A 23,427-nucleotide genomic window follows, 5' to 3' on the forward strand; every position below is an offset into this window, starting at 1 on the left:
TGCCAGCGACCAGAGCCATCGTAATATTCTGTAACACATTGAAACACTATATTAATAAAGTTGATAGTTTGTCGCCACTTTTAAATAAATTTGAGACATACAGACTAAATTTTCGAGCGATGACCACGAGAAAAACATCGTTATCCAGTAATGATTCTAGCATCGGCAGCGTCGTAAAATCTCAGGCTGCACGCAAAATGGTCATTTACTGAGTGCCCCGCCCCCCCCCAAAAAAAAGATAACTGACCATTAGCTACTCCAAGGTTTGTCGCTCGGTGCTGAATACTCGAAAACTATTCGACAAATATTCGGTTTTTGAATTGTACTACGCTATTCGAGTATCGAATCGAATGGAATGCTATGCGATTTGTTATTCAAAATTTCCGAAAATTCGCGCATCTCTAAGAAGTCATTTACACTTCACGACCAGACATACAATCTATGGATGAATTCGAACATAGTGATGCAGTGGCAAACTGATTTGAGGGCTTGCTTAAAGGCACACTAAAATGAAATAATCATTTACGTACGTCAGAGCGAAAGTCGCATGTATGAAAACCTCTAGACAATATTATCAACAGCAGTGCCCTTACTTACCGGGAAATTAAGGTAAATGCACAAAAATACATGCGCCACAGTAGGACTTTCTCAAAATGATCCCGACGGCGTCAGGCATACCACCTACAATTAATCACGAGTAATCGATCTGGCTGCACTAAATAAAGAACATTCCGTGCATCAAGAGACGAAATAAAAATGCTGCTTGTTCGTTTCTGTTTGATTCATGGAAAAAATAACCACCGGACGTTACTATGGGGAATGACTCGAGTGGTTCACAAGCTCAATTTTTGCCTGGTTAAACTGAACAGGTCGTGCCATATGGAGGGCCCAGTTGAACCAAGCACGTCTGCCATCTCGGAGCCAATGTCGGAAAATTGATCAATGGGCGTTGTTTCTGCTGTGGCTCCCGCTGCTTTCGTTCTGCTGCTACTAGTATCGGCGGCCACGCAGTAAAGCCGGGCAACGTTGTGCGCGGCAACAGTGACGTGAGACGTTCCGCTTTTTAAGGCGGGTAATTTGAAACGTGCTAACCCGATGTGGAGCACTAAAACGCAATTTTATTTCAAAATATGCCTTTCCTTGGCACAAAAGTAACAGTATGAGGTTTCCGGACCACTATTTCAGCAATCAACATCGCCTTAATAGTTTCCTTTAATTTCCCTTTAAAGACAAGACGCCTGAAAAGTAAGTCATCTGACCTGGTGACGGCGACGTTCCACGCTGAAGCCAGGATGCAGTTGACGACTACGTCAACGGGGACGAAGTCTGTTTCCATGTCGGGATCTGTGTACACACTCTTCAACACACCAGTGGCCACCTGCGATCAGCAAAAGGCACAAGGCTTAGTATTAACGGTGCGAAAAAAATTCTTACCATGCAATAAGTTTTAAAAACATATAGGCGAAAATAAGCGTGACTGTGAATGGCAATAAGCATGATTTGCGATCATCGCTAGCACACAACACTAGAAGTCGTTGTCAAAAAACCACATGGTACGCTTGGAAAAATCGGTGCTTTGTCTCACAGTGCCAAATTTTACGCCTACATTTCCCACAAAATATGGTTGTTTTAAAGTCCCCGTAAAGCAACTACAATCCATTCGTGTTTGAGCTTCTGTAAGTACTATGGTTTACAGATCCAGTATCGTTTGCCCCAGGCCGCTCAAGCCCCCTTACTCCAACCAACAAACGGCACACCTTGCGGTCTGTTCCAGATCGTGGGTAATGTTATACGGTGACAAAAATGCCCCGAATTTCGTTTTTACGGCTGGCTCATACGATAATGTACTGATGAGAAAAGTGCTCTTTCAACTAGCACAAACAGATATCCGAGCAAGCGTACTAATTTCATTAACGTATTTTGCGTACTCTTGGCAACGAACATGGCCAATGTATAGTAGTGCTGCCTCAAAAAGTTATTACGTAGTTGACGCCCACCCGCCATGGTGACCGGGGCGGCCACATTTTTGATGGAGGCGAAAGTTATCGAGGTCCGAGTACTTAGAGATTTAGGTGCAGGTCAAAGAAACCCAGGTGGTCAAAAGTTTCGAAGCCCTCCACTACAAAGTCTCTCAATTATATGGTGATATTGGGACGTTCGATCCCAACAATTATTCGTAAATTATGTCCGTCACTTATGCCAGTGATCAGAATATATTCATAAATACCTAACTGCTGGTTTGAACTAATGTTCTGGACGGCGACGTTGGGCTTTGAGGACCAAGAGAGAATGAAAAATGCACATAACAATGCGACATGTACTCACAGCAACAATCAAGCCTGTGGGTCCGTTGAAGTTGTCAACCCAACCCTGAAATAGTTGCAAACCGTGAATTTAAAAATGTGGCTCACTGTCATAGGTTTTAAAATATGGAACACAGCGGGTGTTCTTACGCTATATGGTAAAAAAATGACGTCTTAGAAATGTCCAAACAGAAATTGCTTGCCCATATCGCCAGAACAGTGCGACAACCTTCCTGCGATCAATAACCCCAGACCTTTACATATACACGAAACCATGTTTTAGTAGCCTTTTGTGAGCAAACGTGCAAAAGGGAGGCCTGATTTGGAAAAAATATTATAGCGCGTTAACTAAAACAATTACAAGCCCCATTTCACTTTCTTGGATCTAGTTTACAAGTTGCCCCGCCGCGGTGGTCTAGTGGCTAAGGTACTCGGCTGCTGACCCGCAGGGTGCGGGTTCGTATCCCGGCTGCGGCGGCTGCATTTCCGATGGAGGCGGAAACGTTGCAGGCCCGTGTGCTCAGATTTGGGTGCATGTTAAAGAACCCCAGGTGGTCTAAATTTCCGGAGCCCTCCACTACGGCGTCTCTCATAATCATATAGTGGTTTTGGGACGTTAAACCCCACATATCAAATCAATCTAGTTTACAAGTTTCACCCGGTAGGGTAAAATGGTGTAAGAACGATTTCAAACGTTCTTAGCTCGCTTAGAGTTCTGAATGCAGGTTGCAGCCAATTTTCCCGATCGGCGTCCATGGAATTGCGCACACCCGCTGTCAGACCTTTCAGTCCCAACGCGGGAGCCCTAAACGCGTTTGCGGGTAATATAGGTATTCCGTTCTATTTGGTCTAAAATTTCTATGTTATAAAAGGAATAACAAATTGGTGGGAGCTTGTTGCAAAAGAGAACCTAAAGAGATATGTGCCTTACAGGGAAGGGCTCCTTCCAGGAGCAGACGACGATGGAGGGCCTGACGATGGCGACGGGGTAGCCCTTGCATTCTCGCTGGACGAGCGTCTCGGCCAGCCCCTTGGTGAATGTGTACGTATTGGGCATTGCCCCGAGAAGCTTGGACTGGCACGAATCCAGCGTCTCCGAATCGAGCCAACTGCGAGGAGAGCGTCGGTTAAAACGGGACCCTTAACGGGGGAACGCGGTTATTGAGAAACAAAAACAAATGAATTAAATCGAAACCTTATGCGTGAATCTCTCCGGGTAATGCTCACCATGAGTGCTGACATATAGCACCAATCACATCTGGTTACGCCATTCTGGTCTTAAATTTACCCACTGAACAGAAAGGCAACAAACAGAAACAACGCAAAACAGATATAGTAGTAGATGAGCTGGTTGACATTATGCTTTATTATGACCCGTATACATGGCAGGTAAAATAAAAATAGGGAAAAGAGCAATGTTTTCTACTGCCTTAGAAACTTCAGCCCTGTAAGAAATAACACTTATACAAATTCAACGAATGATTAACTACCTCAATTTAGTTTTCAGAAGACTGCTGTACCTTGAATTGCTAGATGACAAAAATAAAAGCAGCTGTTTCCTTTTCAGAATTTTGCACCGTAATATTAACGTGGACAAACATTCGTTGTGTACCGATTACGCATTATTATATACTTATAATTACTTTCTGCTTTCATTACATCTGCCCGAAGTGCAACACGATGAGTGTGCGAAGTTTTGCGCGCCCCTGTCTTTTGGAGTGGAAGTAGAATCAACTATGCAGTATAAGTAGCGAAAGCGTCCGAGCAACATACTCACTCAACTATTTTGATTATGTGGTCTGGGTCTTGAATGGGTGGGTAAATTTCTTCCTTGATTTCTCCCCTGTCGCAATTGCAGTAACACGTGGAAACATGAACAAACACCTGGAACGGAAACAAAAACAAATTTAGGAGAAAAACTACGTCGCATTCAATTTCGCTTTTCGGAAATGTCACCTTATCATCATCGCAGTTCAACAGAACTTCATGCAGAGAACATAACAAGGTTTATTCACGTATTGCACAATGGCATAATGCAACGAAATTGGGATATATCACGTGTTCATCAGTAGTTATTTCTTACAAGTCATTTGTAAGTGTTGCTTCATGCCGTACTCTCTGAAATGGGCAGTGTTAATAATTCAATATTACATCCGACGCTTTGAGACAAACAGCCTGAAATGCCACGAATATGACCACTTCATATTTCAAAACAGCTCAGACGTAGACAGCGAAGCTTCTTTTTTTTTTTTGATAAATTATACTAAAATTTGTATGTCGCGAGAGTTCTGCGTTTTAGTACACTAATTTCTATTGTGTCATCCACGCGAATGTGCACCCACCCATGACTGTGCTGTACACACGAATGACTATGAGCGCAGAGTTTCCTAAAGTTAACTACAGGAAGCCACTGTAATCATTAAGCGACCATGGGTGTGTTCCAATACTCACTGTAGATGGCTAAACAGACGGCGGCCATTTTAAGTCCAATTCCATTTCTCACGAAGCCAGCAAAATAGACATCTCCGAGAAGACCATATCACAGACAAATACGATGCAGGCTACTTTGATACTTTGCTGTCCAAACAAGATGGCGGCTCAGCGAATCACTCGGATAGATCGAATCTCGCCGGAATGGTCGTCTGCAGACAAGCAGACGCTTCTCCAGACGCTAAATGAGAGTGACATTTAATTTTTTTTTCAGATTTCAACACAAAATAAGCCAGACAGTACAACAGTTACGTTTGTTTAATTTAACCTCCTGTTCTCTACGCGAGGTGGCGTCTCGTCGCATAAAAGCCGTCCAGATGCCTTCCAATTTTCGGACAGCACGAGCTCAGTGCTGTCTTCTAAGCAGTCTGCGTAGACTGTCTACGGGCTGTGTAAGAATTGGAACACATCCCATAGGAATGATGGGTAGTACACATATTTGCCTCATCTTGCCTAGTCTTCGTACTTGCAGGCTTCGAATGCTCTTTTGTCTTTGTTTATTGCTGTGTTTTGGTTTTGTTTTTAGAACAAACTGTTGTGAACTTCTTGACCCGATTTAAATTTGTGAGCATATAAAGCTCAAAGTGGTGAAACGTAGCTGCTAAACCTTTGCTGAACGTTGTATTGCAGCAAAGAAGATTCAGGCCACTCGGAGCCAAAAGAACGAAGACTAGGGAATACTAGCCAAATTCGTAAAAAAACCCATCATTCACATGGTGGCTGAAGCGCTATGTGTTGCAATTCCCATGAACATTAGCGCCAGAGTGCCCTCTAGTGTATATTTAGGAATCTCTACGACTATGAGGTCATTTGAGATAATCGAATACGATGTTCGTGTTGATCATATGACTGCAATGCTGTTCACTTTGCAGCCCGAATTAAATATTTAACAATAAGTAAATACTTGCTTTTATGTTCTCCATCTCGTTGCAAAGCTCTATTATTCTTCTCGTGCCATTTAGGTTCATTTTGACGGCATTCCTGTAAGCGAAATTGGCAAAAACGGAGTCATCAGTACCAGGTAAAAGGTTTATGTCACGAGGTTTTACGTCAGCAAATAATAAAGCGTTACAAAGTTTGGGCACTGAATTATAACATATACATGCCATGAATTTGGGAAATTTATCAATTTGTGAAATTCTACTCAAGTTGCTGTCCTGGTAACTAATTATTTAGTAATGAATGAATGAGTTAATTCATTTCTCGTTCCAAGAAATGACATCGTGATTTGTGGTTTCACATAAATATAAGCTTCGAAAAAGAAGCAGTTACGTGGTTTGGTAATCGATCTTGCAGCAAGAAAGCGGCGAGAAGCACACAAAAGGTGAAATATTAGAGAGTTTTAGTTGAGCAACGCGCGCAAGGCGGTACGTCCGCAACGGCTAGCGCGCAATTTATACGTTACAACTGAGGCTGCTTCCTGCAGTATTAGTCTATCGTACGCGAAAACGGACCCATGGACTGCGCCTAAGCGTCAACACCTTCGTCTTGGAGTGCTACTTAGCGCCACCTAGTGACTATGCGCTAAACTAAAATAGCCAAGCATAGTTGACGCGAGTCAAGACATGAGACATGAAACTGCAAACATTTTCGGGCGTTGAAAGGGATCCCCGTCAGCTTCTGTATGTTCACAGCGATAGCTGTCCATCGCACGGGGTCCGCGAACAGAAATAAGCTCCTCCCGTAAGCAAGCAGCTCCAAATCGAGGTCAATCGTAAAATGGACGCGGGATTTACTCGCAGCCACGACCGCGCTGCTGCTTGTGCTGCTCTTGGTCGCGGCCATCTTGGTTTCTGTGCTCTCACCAGGTGGAGATCTCGCGAGAGCCGCTGCTAAGGTACCCAACGGCTTCAGCGTGCGCAATGTAAGCGCCGAGATCTAGTGTACGCATACCTCGCGTACGCAAACGCACGCATCACTATTACGTACAGCGCATGCGCAGCCATGTTCCCTCTCGGGCGATGCGTGCGCTAGGGCCGTTGCGCGCGATAAACTAAAACTCTCTGTTAGAGCATTTTGCCTATGGCTGTCAATGAGGGAACACACTCACTTGATGGGTTCGTCGAACTTTACTGTAGCAGCAGAGTGGATGACAACGTTTACTGTATCCAGCAGCAGCTGCCTGTCCTTGGGCTTGAGGCCCAAATCTGGAAGAGTCAGGTCGCCTTCCAGGACAACAATCTTCTGAAAGGCCTGCGGCCTCTCTTGCCTCAGCCTCTGGAACAGCTGCACAAACGCCAGACACGTTGGAGCCTCACAATACTGGAACCACAGATTGTAAAAGCAACGCATAGAACGTCGCTACCCATTTTCGAAAATTGAAAGCTATTGATTGGCCAATGCAAGTGTATGATATGGGAATCGCAAGTTGAACACAGAGCTTACTCTATCACACAGATTTATTGTACGCGGAGATTACTGTGATCGACAGTGAATCTGAGCAGATACTGACGTTTTATCTTCATATTACACTGAATCTTCTTCCCATAGTGCCCCTACCAACATTGACACTCGCTTGACGTCACTACACAGAGTCATTTCTGGTACCCTCACGCACCAATATGGCTTGTCAGACACTAAAATACACAATATGGCCATTTGCGCGTCACTAAGCGCGTTCAAAGTGGCTGCTTGTGCGTCTCCAATGGAGCCACGCAGCGGATCAGCCATGGAAACGCAACTAGTACAATCGCATGACGAGGAACTCATACCGTGTCATGGCGTTAGTGTATAGTATAGAAGCCGAAGCAAGCTTACAAAAACATTATGTAAGTTTTCAGGCTGCACTCACACTCCTCAGCACATCTTCTAGGCTATTGATAATTTTGTTTTTCATTTGATTGAAAAAAAGGACAGTTTCTGTGTCACCAGCCATGTGGTGCGATTTCTACAACTCTCTCTCTCTCTGTTCCGCCCAAAAGCACGTAACGCTGTTTTCAAATACGTCGTTTAACATGTGCAAAACACGACGAGGAACAAAAAGCCAACGAATCAAGTCTTCCTTCATTATCCTATTTTGTTGTTCTGCCAGTTTTTGGGCTGCATGCGGGAATTATTATGCAGTAAATCACCACATCAGGCAGAGACGCACGCCACTTTTCATCTACACGAAGTACAAAGGCTACGATGGACACGGACGGAAGTGTCACGACGAATCGACAAGTGGGATGCTGACGTCGGTAGCAAGCGGCACGCGACTCGGCCACCGCGAAAGGAAACATAATCGGCTACGATTGATAGAGTGGCAGCTATACACGATTGAATTCGTGCCAACGACTGACGACCCGAACGCGTGTTCGTAGAAGGAAACCTTTTTTTATTATTCGAGGAAACTGTGAATGTTCTAGCGTTGCCTCTCCGTTCCACGGGGAAGCACAGCAACCGCGAGGAAACACAGACAGCCTGTATACATTGTGAAGTTTCATTTGTAGTCTCAGTGCGCAAAAGAAAGGCTCAGGTTTTTGTTGTGTTCTGTGTTTCGGTTTCGGATTGACATGTGAGGATGCCAGGGGGCGCCGCTCTGGCATCTAGGATTTCAAGGCGACTGTAAAATAAAGACAGAGTGTGTGTTAGGTAACCGTGGAGTGTGGTTGTTGTGCTTTCTTTCGGCGCTTCGCGCCAACCCGCGTGTTCGGGCTGGTCGGTGTCCCCGCCGGCCGCGTACGTCTCCGTCGGCCGTCTTCTTCTTCTTCTGCTTCGTCGGGACCAGCCAGCCCCAACACAGCAGTTTTGAGCGTCATTTTATCCCAACAGTCATAACAAAGATGTCACTGAGAGTTGGGCAAGTTGGTATGGGCTCGTGATTATAAAACTGCTCAACTAAAAGACGCGAAATACTGACGATGACGAAGGAAATGTTGTAGGCCCGTGTACTCAGATTTGGGTGCACGTTAAAGAACCCCAGGTGGTCAAAATTTCCGGAGCCCTCCACTACGGCGTCTCTCATAATCAAATGGTGGTTTTGGGACGTTAAACCCCACAAATCAATCAACTGACGATGACGAAAACAGGCGCCGGACTGTGCGTTTCTTTAAGGCGATGCGCGACCACGAGTGGGTATAAAATACGTGTTGAAGTGAATAATGCCCCGCCGCGGTGGTCTAGTGGCTAAGGTACTCGGCTGCTGACCCCTAGGTCGCGGGTTCAAATCCCAGCTGCGGCGGCTGCATTTCCGATGGAGGCGGAAATGTGGTAGGCGCGTGTGCTCAGATTTGGGTGCACGTTAAAGAACCCCAGGTGGTCAAAATTTCCGGAGCCCTCCACTACGGCGTCTCTCATAATCATATGGTGGTTTTGGGACGTTAAACCCCACAAATCAATGAAGTGAATAATGAATGGTTGAGAGTCGTGATATTGTTACGGTCGTTTGTTATCTTCACCTTTGTTTCATTCTGTTTTCGCCCGCAAAGCCTGTCAGGAATGCTCAGCGCAAAGTGCGTCTCACTGTTCGAGAAGGTTCGCGATCGTTGTAGACCGTTCTGTTGAGATTGCGCGCAAGACGGGAACACTCGAGATTATCCCAGAGCTCGCGCGATGCCCAAAGATAAGACTGGAATATTCGACGGCACCTGCATAAACGCCGCCGCACTTCACGGCTTGTCAGTTGATCGACAGCCCGACGCTCTGTTCGCCAATATCAGTGCCCGTGTGCTACTGTAATCCGACTTTCGGTCTCTTGGCCACAAGTTCAGCCAAATAAACAGTTTCATCTGAACATCGGGTCTGCTTCCTTCGTCCACGTCACCACCCCGTGACAATAATAAAGGTGACGTTATATAAACTTAACATAGGAGAAGCAACGCAGTCCACTATAGAATACGATAACTGAACTTACGATAAACTTTAACAACAACGCACTAATATGTGACAACCGCAGAAGCTTTGGAAAACGAATACATTTAGTCAGTTATGTCTTTTTAGAGCTCGAAATGAGACAGGTCAAAATTAATTGTATAGGGTAGGTCGTATCGAAGGTGACATCCTAATTGGTATTGAATAGCTCTTAGAAACTGAAGTCTAACGTATAATTCGGAAAAATAATTGCGGTGGTTGTCGACACCATGGTTAGATGTCAAATAAGGGACATTGACCTCGTGAAGCAGAATAAGCGTAGTTTCACTGGTTTGAGTACTAATGAGATGTTCAGCTAAGATGTGGCCAACCCTGTACATCACGAAGTTGGGCCATTCCCTATTTGTAATCAGTATTATAAATGTTATAAATATCCTAGAGAGGCAGGGGGTCGTACTAGCAATCGGAGCGCGTCATACAAGAAATACCGCCTTGATTTTTCGGTGCATATCGCAAGCGAGTTGACAGAAATGCTAGCTGCAGCGGAAGCAGTAACACAACTCAAGAATTTTAGTAAGTAAAGTTGAAGCTACTTCACAAATAAAAACACACCATGAACTCTTGGCGTTATGCCAAAAATGAGGAAGAGCACATTCATGGGTATGCTCACCCTTAATAATGAGTATAGTCATACCATAAAGGTACTCACCAATATAGTTGTATATATTATTGTCATATACCCATAAAGCACCATCATATTTAGTACTCAACACTAACAGAACACATCAAAATCTAATGTCGTGTAGCGAATTTGTTCGAATGAGCTCGTGGGAGCATTCCGGGTCCGAAATCGAAGATGACGCGTAATTTTCTTGGGGGAAACCAAAAAGACGTAGCAACTACGGTTTATAAACTCTGAACAACATCTTCCGTTCTCTGCCTAACAAGTTTGTCACGTCCAGCATACAATTCTTTTCGAAACTTATTTTAGTTATTTGCGCATTGCCACGTCACTATATTGTTTTGCTTCTCGTGCGTGTTTATGTGTTAAGTGTACTGAGTGAGCATCATGTATGTTGTATTTGTGGCATTGATAGTTTTACGATGCACCGCCAGCTTTCCTTGTTTTTTCTTCAGAGTTTTTCATGCAGCGTTATTCGTCAGTGCTGTCTCTGTTCTGTGCGCTTGGCTAGTACCGAAATTCTCGAAGGAGGACAAGGGAGCACCGTCAAGTCAACATTGGGCGGCTTTTCTCTCTCTCTCTCTCTTCTATAATATTATCAGGAGTTTTACGTGCCGAAACCACAGTATTATTATGAGAAACGCCACAGTGGTGGAGGGCTTTGGAAATTTTGACCAACTGTTATTCTCTACGACGCGCTGACATCGCGCAGTAATCGCACCTCAACCTTTTCGCCTCTAGCGAAATGTGACCACCACAGCCGGGTATTCTCGCTTCTCCTCAGCCATGTTTATTTTGTGTGTGTGTGCATGCCTGGAATAGAGACTCCGACACAGACATTCGTACTTGCGTAACTTCATTTGTTAGAGAGCGTTCATCTTCATGGCAGTTCATCTTCATGAACAGGTATGGTGGTTCATGTTCTGTGCACTTGTTCTGTGCGCCATGAAAATATAGTTACCGAGTACAGATTGACCACTACGCAATTGTGGAGTGTTGCTCACCATTTTTTCATGTTTTCAGCAGCACAGCCGATCACATTGTGTCCGTCGTCTACGCCTTTTCGCTAATGTGAGCAGAATGCACGTCACAGGAATAAAAGAAAAAAAACTGACACTTAAATACGCTGTCTAGTCAAGCTCAGGTAATGTAACAAGCAGCACATCACGTTTACTTATCTTGGCTCTATGTAATCTTCACAAGCTGCCGTACTTCCGGACCTGTCATCGTGACAGAAAAGAAGTTTTTCTTTTTCTTTTAACTTAATCTGGATGAAGTGGTTTTCAAGAAACATTCGATAACATGCACAGCCTCCAGTCAGCGAGCACTGAAGTCCTTCTCTCCCTTAGTTCTGGAGTGCTGCACATGCACAGGTGGGCATTACACGCACATACTGTGAAGCACAGTCCGAACAAATCTTGGCATTTTCAAATGTTACACGAAATGTCCGAAATGAGCACACGTGTTATGTGAGACTTATGAAGCTTGACTTCTCGCAGCTTACCTTCGAATAAAACGAAAACATACGCCGTGCGTTTAACACACTGATGTCGCAGTTTACGTGTGAATGACCGATCGATAGCTTGTATTTCACGTCGTAACACTTCCGACTAAATTAGGGTATTTTACTGATTTGTATAGATTTGTGATCTTCTACGTGATCACGAATAGCAGTAAACGCGCGGTTCAGCACCTCGCATCTATCGGAAGCGCCACTAGAGGCAATCAAACTTGCAAACATCGCTCTTGCTGCAGCAGAGTGTTATGGAACACCTCGGCAAGTCCAAGTGACCACGTGGCCTTTCGCTGCAGGGGCGTGACAAGATTTGTTTCTCGATGCGGGGCGTTTGTATGCGTGCGTGTACACATGCAAAGTTAACAAAATTACGAGGCGGTGGGCTTTGAAACCCCTATCTTCTAACGACCCTTTCCCCCCACCCTCTTCCTCGGCTCCCCCAGTGCCCTTCGCATTCGCGCGATTTCGGAAAGGCTTTCAGCTCAGCGTCAGCGATAAACAAACGCCGTCCTTGCAGTGTAGTAGCGTGCGTATGCGCCCAGTAGCCGTGGGAATCGCACAGTTCTCCCCGACACTTGGCAGCCGATCGCCCCCGAGTGGTGGAACTTTCCAAAGAGGCGGACCAAGACACTGGACTCGCCGTTTATCCGAGACATGACTCGGCGCGAGATTCTCGAGCACGCTGCAGCCAGACAAGCCGGCCCCGCCCGACCGACCGACGGCGATACTCCAGGGCCGACCGTCTCGCCACAACAGCGCTTCGGGCTTCCGCGGTTGCCGACGTAACAACCTTGGACAAGGTCGTCATTTGGAGAGGAGAGCCACCGGCATCGTGTTTACGTTTGAGGCGCGATCGCAGCAGCAGCGGCGGCGGCGTACGCGCATCGTTGACGACGCTGATAGCCTTCCGCAACACGTGTTTGTTAGGATGCCGTCCACAGCCATATGTGTGCTGTGTTGGCGTATCGAAATCGAAGCATTGTTCTTCCTTTTTGGCTCACCAGCACAGAAGGGCGTATTCGTTCGTTGTAGTTCGGACATCCTTTGCAGGCGTCCTTAATAATGTTGTGCAAGTACGGCAAGAAAGTGCTGCGCTGGAGATAAGCAATTTCTCGCAACATTCAAGGGCAAGTCCCAGTTTCGCTCATTGAGCAAATGTGACAACTGTCACGGGTGTTCTAACCGTAGTAACATTGTGATTATTTTGCGCAGGCTCACCCCCTTCCTGAATGGAGCGTCAATCACAAAAAGGAAAAAAAAAACATAAACAAAAAGACGAGCTTTGGCTGAACACGTCGATAGCTAAGTTTCTTTTCGCATTTATTTCGAAGTTTTTTTTTTGTTAGCTATTTGCTGCAGTGTCAAGCAAAACCGAGACGTCGCCAGACAGGTCACTCCCGTACGAGTGCCTGTTCGTTCACGCTCTACTTTAACGACACATTCCACAGCATTTGCCCACTTAGCATCCGACAAGGCATGCTTGTAAAATATCGGTGGTACATACATCGGCCGTTTCTTTACTAACGACCGCAGATGGGGGAAGATGTTGCAGCACAGATGTCTTGTGAAAAGAGTCCATTCACTGTTAGACTATTGCACAATTAAGCGCTATATTTCCACGCCGCAATTTTCTACCACACATCAAAAATAAAGATCAATAACATACAATAGTATTGACAGGCTTACAGACAGAAAGAAAAATAAATCAATTCTAAGTATATTCAAAACTTTCGTTAACAAAAACAGTACGCTTGGAAACTGCTTACGGATATTTTATTAACATATGGGTTAGTAGATGTGTGTGCATGTGTGCGTAGGGATGAGCGGTGTGCAGTAGTGTAAAACTAAGAAAAGGGGCGAATTAATGAGCACGTACACACAACTGTTCCTTGAATGGGACGCCATACGCAGTGCAAAATGACTCACCTGCATTTTGAGGATGTCTGCAATGCGATCTTCGCCGCGTAGTCCCCTTTTGCCACGAACAATTAGGTAGATCGATCCAACGTCGGCACACGAGCGAAGAATCTTTTCCAACAAAACCTGTGACGAGAAGGCAAAAATGATGCTCGTCACTTTCATCGCATATGCGCCTGCATTGTTTCGAAAAGAGTGCCAGATAACTATATTATTATTTATTTATTATTATTATTATTATTATTATTATTATTATTATTATTATTATTATTATTATTATTATTATTATTATTATTATTATTATTATTATTATTATTATTATTATTATTATTGACCAAAACTGCCAACACAGGTTGGTAACCACAGTTATTGAGAAAGGCCCAGCAACAAGTGCAAACAAGTTGCAAGTTACATCATAGCTGACAAAGTTAAAGCCCTGAACATATACAGCGCTCATGGATGGAAACGTGAGATCAGAACTTGTAGCGTAACGATTCATGTGCGTAAATGTTACGAACAACTGCGCCATGCCGCTATGAATGTCGCCGCTAAAGGTAATTTTGGCTCTGACCTAAGTGTTACAGTCGAAATCACATCTTTGTGACACGGACTGTCACTTTGATTACTTTCTATTAATGTCAAAATTACTACACCAAAGTTAAAAACTACGGATAACGTTCACTATGCCATCATGTATCGTCAGTTGGCTTCATGTCAACAAATAACCTATCTTATAGATAGATCCTGTCCAATTCCTTCGGAAAAGGTTGTGATTATTCTTGCAAGCATCGATAAGGGTCTTGAGTGGCAGCTCACAGATCTTAGTAAGTTGATGCTCAGAGTTAATGTTGGCTCCTTCGTTCTTAAAACCAACACCCATACAATCGTACTCAGTCAAAGTGATAATATTTAGGTGAAGTATGAGTGTCTAGAGTGAGTGACAACTGTAATAACTTCATCGGCAACGCGGAAGCAAAGCAAGAAAGACCACAACCGAACCTCAGCCATCAGGAAAGAGACCAACAACTCATTGAAAACGTACTTCTCGATGCTGCAACGCATGTCACGGTGGTGCAGTAGAAGGTATTCACAGGAAAAGCGTTGTTTTTCACACGTCATCGACTGAGTTTGCTCTGCACGCTCTTCCACCCTGGCACTCACTTACTTTATTTGCATTGTGACCATATATGTCGAGACTTGTGGTCTCCTGAACGGGACCACTCTGCCAGCAAGTTGTTTGAAAATGGCGGAAATCGTGTAGCACGTGTTCACTGCAACTGCTTCTCGTGTGAGGCCCGTACACGCTTTAACGTCGCTACGAGTTATTCAGCTCACACTACGTGCTTAAACGACGGATGATTTACGCGCGCAGTTGCCGACGAAGGCACGCGAATGTGCCGAATATAGACAAGCTATAGCCTTCATGTATCTACGGTCAGGTGCACAGGAGTATAGTTTTTCTGAAATATTCGCTTGCTCGCCTTCCCAATACCAAGCGAATAACATGCTGGCTTTAACGAGAAGAATTTATGGTTTGCTGAGAGGCGATGCTCGAAGCTCAAATGACCGAGAATTCGTCAGATTCCACTGTATAACAATAAGAACGCATCAGTGTATCGTCGCATGATTCTTCTGCAGCAAACGAAAAAAAAAGTCACTGACGAATACAATACTGCCTAATGCTATTTGTGAGCGCAGTTGTTGAGGTGTTTTGATTTTGCGAAAAGCTGAGGCGCGACTATAACCGGGAGACGGCGGAAGGCAGCGCGTGGCCGCGTTCCACAACAGCCGCCGCAGGTATACGCCTCTGATCGTGCAGCGTTTCATTTCCGTATATGGTATCGGTGGACGTCCTCGCCGCATACATTAGCAATTACGTCATTAGAGACCACACGACGGTGTGCTCTATAGTGGCGGTCACGACGACGCTGAGCGCACGAATGGGTGCCGAAAAGCAGCCCCCCCCCTCCAAAAAAAAAAAAAAATAGGCGCGCCAATGAAAAAATGCGCCAGAAGTGAATAGGAGGAGGAGCAGGTGGTAACCGATAATCTATTTGACAGCAAGGTAAATAAAGACAGTGAATGACAGTCAAGCAATGTCTCCTAAAGCACATGGTAAAACGGCTGATACCATGTCGACGGGGAGTGCAGCCGATTATGATAGGAAATAAGACGGTTTGCTCAAATCAAGAAGTTCGCTGACATAAAACGGAATCAGTTTAAGCAAAAAAGGGGCAGCCAGAGGTCAATGCGGGAAGCCTTTGTCCTGCAGTGAATATAAACGAGACTAATGATTTTGAAGGCGAAAGTCATTGATTTTGAAGGCGAAAGTCGCTTGATGAGTCATCGAGCGTGAAATTTGACCGTGGGCGGCGTCGGGGTAGGGTGATGCAAAAAAAAATCAGTGCTTGATGACGCCAGCAAATGACGTCGCCATGAACATAACAGATCACCAAATATGTGATGCCATTGTGACATCACAAATCCTTGCGTGACTTCATGTGAGGTAACGCCACGTGTTCAGAGTCACTACAGTGCTACAGATGATGTCATTGTAGCCCCCCCCCTCCCCCGTTTGGGTGACGAACAATAACCGGAGAGCGCGCCACCTCGAGGGAAGAAAAGATGGCGCTTGGCTGTGGTACGTGAACCCATGGCTCGTGTTGCCTGCTCAAGTATATTGTTGTACTTTTCAAGCACCGTACAAAAGGCAGCATCGTCGCTCATTCATTCATTCATTCATTCATTCATTCATTCATTCATTCATTCATTCATTCATTCATTCATTCATTCATTCATTCGTTTTGATAATGCGTGTGCATAAGCAAAACTCTAAACACGCTGTGTTCGAGGAGTCAGCATTCGCGCACAGTAGCAGCTAACTGCTTCAAATATACACGATGGGCCTGATGCCGTTGAACATTTTATCACCATTAGAGTCATCGATATACTTTTGTAAACCCGTAAGCAAGTTCGAGACCATGGCGGAGAACACAAGCCTCGCAGCTGTATAATTAGCCGGAAAGGGCGCTAATCATCGAATGTGAGAGGAAGCAACGACCAAGGACGTTCTAAAGACACACAGAACCGAATGAAGAAGCCGTGTCCACAGACTTTTAAGACTTGCGTCATCACACTGTCGGCGCACGCTAATGTTCTTTGAAACAAGAGACCCGATAGATGGGCAGTGAAAATGCATATGCATGCAATGCCATCCGAGTTGCCAAAAATAGAAAATCACCTCATTCGCGCTTCACATATTTGGGTGTGGACCCAGCTTGCAATTATAAGAGATCATTTGCACGTGCTACGCGCAAACGAGGTGGATTTAATATTCGTGCGTCATTACGTGTGCTTGTTAGCGTTTACTCAACGATGAAATAGTACTTACAGCGAGAGTGCAAGAATGAAGGTGACATGCAGAATGAAGAAACAAAGATGCGGTTCGAATGTTCTTGAAACGGGAGACCCGATAGATGGGCAGTGAAAATGCATATGCATGCAATGTCATCCGAGTTGCCAAAAAGAGAAACTCACCTCATTCGCGCTTCACATATTTGGGTGTGGACGCAGCTTGCAATTATAAGAGATCATTTGCACGTGCTACGCGCGAGCGAGGTGGATTTAATATTCGTACGTCATTACGTGTCCTTGTTAGCGTTTACTCAACGATGAAATAGTACTTACAGCGAGAGTGCAAGAATGAAGGTGACATGCAGAATGAAGAAACAAAGATGCGGTTCAAATTTTCTTTTGAGCAGCCATCTTTGGAGGCCGTTCTTCATGTCCATTCACAACATGTACAAATGTGATATACACATGAGTGGAAATATTGACATGAAATGGTAAACTATAAAAGAGTACCTCCTAGCAAAAGGGAAGGATGAAATGTCTATCTAGTATTGTATACCGCATGGTGTCGCAAGCTGGCGAACCACAAAGACCATACGCTACGATTTGTTTCGCGAGAAAACCCGACTTTAGTGCCTTGCACATTCTCGATGTTAGCCGCCCATCCACGAATATGGACTATACATGTGTGGTTCATTACGCGTACGCTAGTGATTTAAGTGTGGTCTGGCGGAGCACAAAGTGAATATTTTTTTGGAGGGGAGAGGGGGGTCAGGAACACCACTCCCGCTAAAGCTGAACAGCTAGCCATAGCTCTCGCTCTCCCTGACGACTCTCGGTAACACATCTATACAGACTCACCAGCGGCAGTGCGAGCCTTTGCATCTGGATCGGCTGAAGTAGCTCGCATCTTAGGTAACAGGGATATTTCTGAACACGCCATAATTTGGTTTCCGGCTCACCTCGGATCACATCTGGCGTCCATGGCAAACCTAAACGAGATCGCCCACGACCGAGCACGCAAACTTGCTCACCATGCTGGGCAGCCTGCGGAACCTTCAGTCTACAACGTAATAGTCTTTGGGGATGTTCTCATCACTTTCAACGAGGTGACCAGACATTATCAGCTGGACATAAAGATTTCCCCCTTCCTCATATAGAACTTTGTAGGGCCCAGGCATCTACCCTCCACATGCTTCAAACCAGGGCGTACCCTAATCTTCGTTCCCACAGCCAGTTTATTGAAAGCATTAATCCAACATACCCAGATTGTGGCGCCGTATCCACGTTAGAACACATGCTCTGGCAGTGCCCCTCATCACGCGATTTTCGGCAGATGACCGAAGAGGAATGGAGCTCTGCGCTCAGAACTTGCACATCAACTCTGGGCTGTCCAGAGGGTCCACGACGCGGCGGTGAGGCTTGGCCTACCCGTTCTGACGTGGGAGCGGCCCGCTGCTCTACCTCCTTGAGGTATACTGTTCTTCAGGACCTCAATAAAGTTCTCTGTCCGTCTGTCCATCCATCTGTCCGTCCGTCCATCCGTCTGTGCGTCCGTCCGTCCATCCGCCCGTCCGTCCGTCTGTCTGTGTGTCTGTCTGTCTGTGTCCGTCCGTCTGTCTGTGTCCGTCCGTCTGTCTGTGTCCGTCCGTCTGTCTGTGTCCGTCCGTCTGTCTGTGTCCGTCCGTCTGTGTCTGTCTGTCCGTCCGTCCGTGCTTCTGTCTGTCTGTGTCTGGCGGACAACAAACATTACGCTATTTTTTTTTCTCTTACTTCTCTGAACACGACGCACTGGTTGTGAATAAAGCGTATATTCGGTAACAGACGCCATACGGCGAATAAAGACTCGTCTTACTGGGGTACCGGGGGCAACAAAAACGAGATCGATAGCGTCGAAATAAGCTATTGCTTATTGTAGTCACGTAGCGCAGATCCTGTTTTTACGTTACGAAAGTTACCTTAAGAGACAGATTGTCAATAGCTTTTATATTATGGGTCCAACGTCATAAAGTTAAGTGCGAACTATGAGCGCTTGCTTTACAGTGGTGAATGGACCTGGGACTAATTTTGTACACACAGCAGCGTTCACTGAGTTATACTTAGGTTCCTAAAATTCCTTTCTCTTTTTTATTATATTTTTTTATTTTAAGATCAGGAATTGTGTCTGTGGCCTTATGTTCGTGCAGGCTGCAGATGTCTGCGGTACGCTGTATGGCAGGTTCATAAACCTATGCGAGCTCATAACGCTTATGAAAAAAAAATGTGGATGCTTTTGGCAAAATAAAGTTTCAACACACCATTTAGAAAAACCCATTCATGTTTTTCCGGTGTGAGACCCGTGAACCTCTACTAAGCGAGAAAACCGGTATGTCCCTACAGTATGCATTATGTATATCTAAAGTGCATGGGACTTTCCATTACTTTATTGTCGAAGCAGTCTGCCCCACTGATCGCCGTTATCAGCCACTGCGGTCCAGCGGTTATGGAGCTTGAATGCTGATCCGCAGGTCGCCGGCTGCAATTTAGACGCAGGCGAAAATGCTTGAGGCAAGTGTGCTTAGATTTAGCCGCACTTTAAAGGACCCCTGAGTGCGAAAGTTTTCTTTGCGAGTTTTTTTTTTTTACAGCAATTTGTAGCTTTGCATCTGGTAATGCCGAAATTATGTCGTGAATGCTCTAACGCAACGTGTAACTAATGCTAGCGGCGTTGATTCAGAACGATTTGGCGTCAGTTCAAAACGCCCGCCTAAATACCATAAGAAACTAGCGACCCACAGCGGAGCAGTGCCTGAAACTACGTGTGCTTCAAAGCATGGCCTCCGAGATGGCGGGCGCGTTTCTCGCCGCACGCTTGCTATCTCGAGGGCCACGGCTCAAGCTTCGGTAACGCTGAAACACGCTGTTTTCAAATAGGGTGACCCGTGGGCGGTGAATAATGAAATGATGTGGGAGAGCTGAGCATGTTCCCATCGAAAAAAAAAGAAGAAGAAAAGCATCCCTGGCGTAAGCAGACTAAACCACCTCGAGAGGAGCCCGAAAACAGATCGAGAGGGGTGACGAACACTAGTTCTCTCCGGGTGCCAGTCGACGTATCGTGCACGCCCCGCAAATGTTCTTGATCTCTGCAACGTCACAAAGGGATCCCCTACTTACGTCAAACCACAGAAAATTGTCCACTGCACCTGAACACTCGGAGTAGAACGCACCCTTACTTTAAAACCAAATTAAAATATCGTCTAGGCAACGCTAGCCACTAATAAGCGGTCAGAGGCGGGCCCCGCATGCAGGACTATCAAACAATAACAGTATCTCGAGTTTACAAATTTGGTGTCAGGGGTCCTTTAAAGAGCACCAGGTGACCGAAATTTCGGCTGCCCATCTACTACGGCGTCTTTATATTCTGGTTTGAAGACGTAAAAATCCAAGAAGTATCGCTGAATATTGTTGTTTCGTTATGTAAGGCCTCGTAAACTGGCCATTAATGTGTTGATACGATGTTGGTATATGTTCATAGGTGTACGCAGGGTTCCATTTTAGGGGGTCGCCCCTCTTTCTCTCCACCCGTGCTTGTGGCATTAATATGTTGACCGCGGTGGGCACGGCAAATACGTTGTGGTTTGACTGATGCGTGTTCTGAACCAGCAGCTGAGGCACAGCGTTATTATTCTTTTACGAAGGATTGGATGAGTATCAGCTCCCCTATTGGTTTATTACATGTTATTAGTTTGGCGATACGAAATTATCTCGTTACGTCACAACTTCAATTTAGCTGCATGGTTATCGTCACAAACGTATAGCCATAACGCCGTCCACTCATTGTTCAAGCTCTAGAACGTGTCTCGCGCTATCTCGTTCTTACTTTTCAGTTCTTATTGCGAATAAGGTAAGCGGCACAGTCTGGACACAATTATTGTCGCGCGTGTCACTTCGCTCTGCACGTGCATTTGAGGAAGGAGGCGTATGTCGGGGGCTGACGCCGTCACATAAACAACGATTGACCAGCTGCACGCCATTGTGCCGGCATATTGTGCGTAAAGGAAACGCCATGCATGCAGACCGATGCCACCAAAGCAGGCGTCTTTAAGAAACACCTAAAGACGTCAGGTTGTAGCTGCATTGATTTAAATTAACCCTTCGCTTACAGAGAATTGTTTGAACAAAAAAAAAACATGGTACCGATCTGCCAATAAAAATTGCAATCACCCGTGTCTCGAGAACTACAATCACGTCATTCATTAAACTATATAAGCAGCAATTTATCACTTGTAGTTGCATGATGCCTTCTTCCACGCTGCATGTAATTATTATAAAATATTTCGCCTTTTCTATCGTTGGTATACGTACGCCTAAGCTGCAGTCGTCTATTGCGACGTAGAGGGAAAGTTAGCAGTGTTCCTTTTGGGAAATGTGTACTTGAATGAGCAATAGCATTGCCGGAAGACTCTCGAAACGTTTTCGCTAAAAGATTAAGTGTGTATCGCTCATGGCTATAGCCCACAGCCACGCGTAGCTGCTACAATCTCGTGCTCGAATCGTTCCCACGCGATATTCGCTGAACTTCGCACTGGGCCCCACTCAGGCTCACTCAAAAACAGAAAGGACGTGATCAAACATGGCATTGCTGACTGTGTCATCGCAAGGGGAATATCGTTATATCGACGTGTTCATAACCGCTAGCGCTAGAAGAAAAAACTAATAAATACAATTTTGCATTCCATACGACCCATCTGCCCAACAAGATACCGCTGGAGAAGATACGCACAAATTAGAACATTTGATTCAATATTTCATAACAATCATAGGACGCATCATTGTTCAACGAGTTTCTTGCTTTAACACGGCCTAAACAAGGACAATTTAAGGAGCATGCTGCAATGACCCCAGATAACCTTCCTGCAAACCAACAACAGTACTACCCTTGGGGTACTTGTCTATGTACAGTACAGCCGACCAAAAAAGTTTGCGAACCACGCGAGCACGGGCTAAACTGCCTGTCCGTGCCACCTAGTGGAGCGCAATCTACCATCAGCCACAGTGCTAGGGCGGAAACTACTCTTCTGATTCGCTGGCATTTCGATTTTCTACCGCTGCGTAGCACATTGCTTGTCCGCAGTTTTCACGCGAAGCGCTCATGCGTACGAGAGTCGCATTTCTATTTTCATAGCAGTATCAGCGCTATTTCGGCGTGCCGTTGGCTATGTATCACTTTGTGATAAAGATTGTGACAGATAACAGTCGTGCTCATAATTGATTGATATGTGGGGTTTAACGTCCCAAAACCACTATATGATTATGAGAGACGCCGTAGTGGAGGGCTCCGGAAATTTAGACCACCTGGGGTTCTTTAACGTGCACCCAAATCTGAGCACACGGGCCTACAACATTTCCGCCTCCATCGGAAATGCAGCCGCCGCAGCCGGGATTCGAACCCGCGCCCTGCGGGTCAGCCGCCGAGTACCTTAGCCACTAGACCACCGCGGCGGGGCACAGTCGTGCTCATAAAACTGCTCTCGAAGCAGAAGCACGTAGACGCAGATGCCAAAAAGTGTGTCGCGTTAAAAAGTTCAAGCCGAGATGTATTCTTTACCCAGTCAAAAAACAAGACAGACCAGGAGGAATGCGTATTGGACGCTGCGGTCCTTCAGATCGCCGCTGACGTAACGGAATTGCTGCAAAGAGGCTTTTGGCTACGAGCTCACGTAGTCCGCAAGCTTTTTTTAATCGACTCTATGTATTCTATACTTGTGGCAAGTAAATGCAAAGCCATGAGGTTGCAAGTTGCTGATGAACGTTAAACTGCGCACGTTCTTCAAGAGAACCACCATAACTTTTTTCATAATTGGTTGTTCTTCCCTTAAAATAGAATGTAAAGTTCGCATGTTTAACAAAGGTGTCCTAACAAACACTGAAGACATCACATGTAAGAGCACTTGTGTCCCGCATTAGTTTGACTCGTATACCAGCTGCATCACGAGCATTTTCTGTGAAACCTCGGAAGTGTGGCGCTCATACGAACGTTATTGAAAGACTTTCGCGAGCTATTAACAGAACAAAGAAGCGTCATCACATGGAAGTCTCGTTGTTATTTCAACCTTGACTTACACAAACGCTAACGAGTATGAAAGCAGCTGAATCTACACTGTCGAGCATTTTCGTTTGATGACGAATGTGCAAAATCGAAAGGGTCACGTGCTACTGTTTCCTTCTATACTTTTGTTTGTTCATCTCAGCGTGCTTCACAACTGCGGGTGGGTAAAACACTTTACGTGTGTAAATTATCTGCATCGGTGGCAAACAACAGCCGTAGTACCAGTTGGGTTCAATCGTGAGTAGCATCTTGACATTTTCGAACGTGAGGTATATGTTTCCTCCCATAG

The 23,427-nt window shown here is 45.4% G+C and overlaps 1 protein-coding gene across 3 annotated transcripts in view; it reads right to left on the reverse strand.

Annotated features, from left to right (window-relative positions):
• LOC119179800 (putative fatty acyl-CoA reductase CG5065) overlaps positions 1-23,427 on the reverse strand; it is a 69,223-nt gene that overhangs the window by 9,385 nt on the left and 36,411 nt on the right. For all 3 annotated transcript variants that reach the window (XM_075882126.1, XM_075882127.1, XM_037430921.2), the window contains exons 2-8: positions 13,709-13,825; positions 6,844-7,019; positions 5,702-5,774; positions 4,081-4,187; positions 3,235-3,412; positions 2,326-2,370; positions 1,260-1,378 (exon numbers count right to left, since the gene is read on the reverse strand). In XM_075882126.1, coding sequence (XP_075738241.1) covers positions 1,260-1,378; positions 2,326-2,370; positions 3,235-3,412; positions 4,081-4,187; positions 5,702-5,774; positions 6,844-7,019; positions 13,709-13,825 — 815 coding nt within the window. The remainder of the gene's footprint in view (positions 1-1,259; positions 1,379-2,325; positions 2,371-3,234; positions 3,413-4,080; positions 4,188-5,701; positions 5,775-6,843; positions 7,020-13,708; positions 13,826-23,427) is intronic.

Source organism: Rhipicephalus microplus, chromosome 2 (assembly GCF_043290135.1).
Source record: "Rhipicephalus microplus isolate Deutch F79 chromosome 2, USDA_Rmic, whole genome shotgun sequence".
Classification (NCBI taxonomy): Eukaryota; Metazoa; Arthropoda; class Arachnida; order Ixodida; family Ixodidae; genus Rhipicephalus; species Rhipicephalus microplus.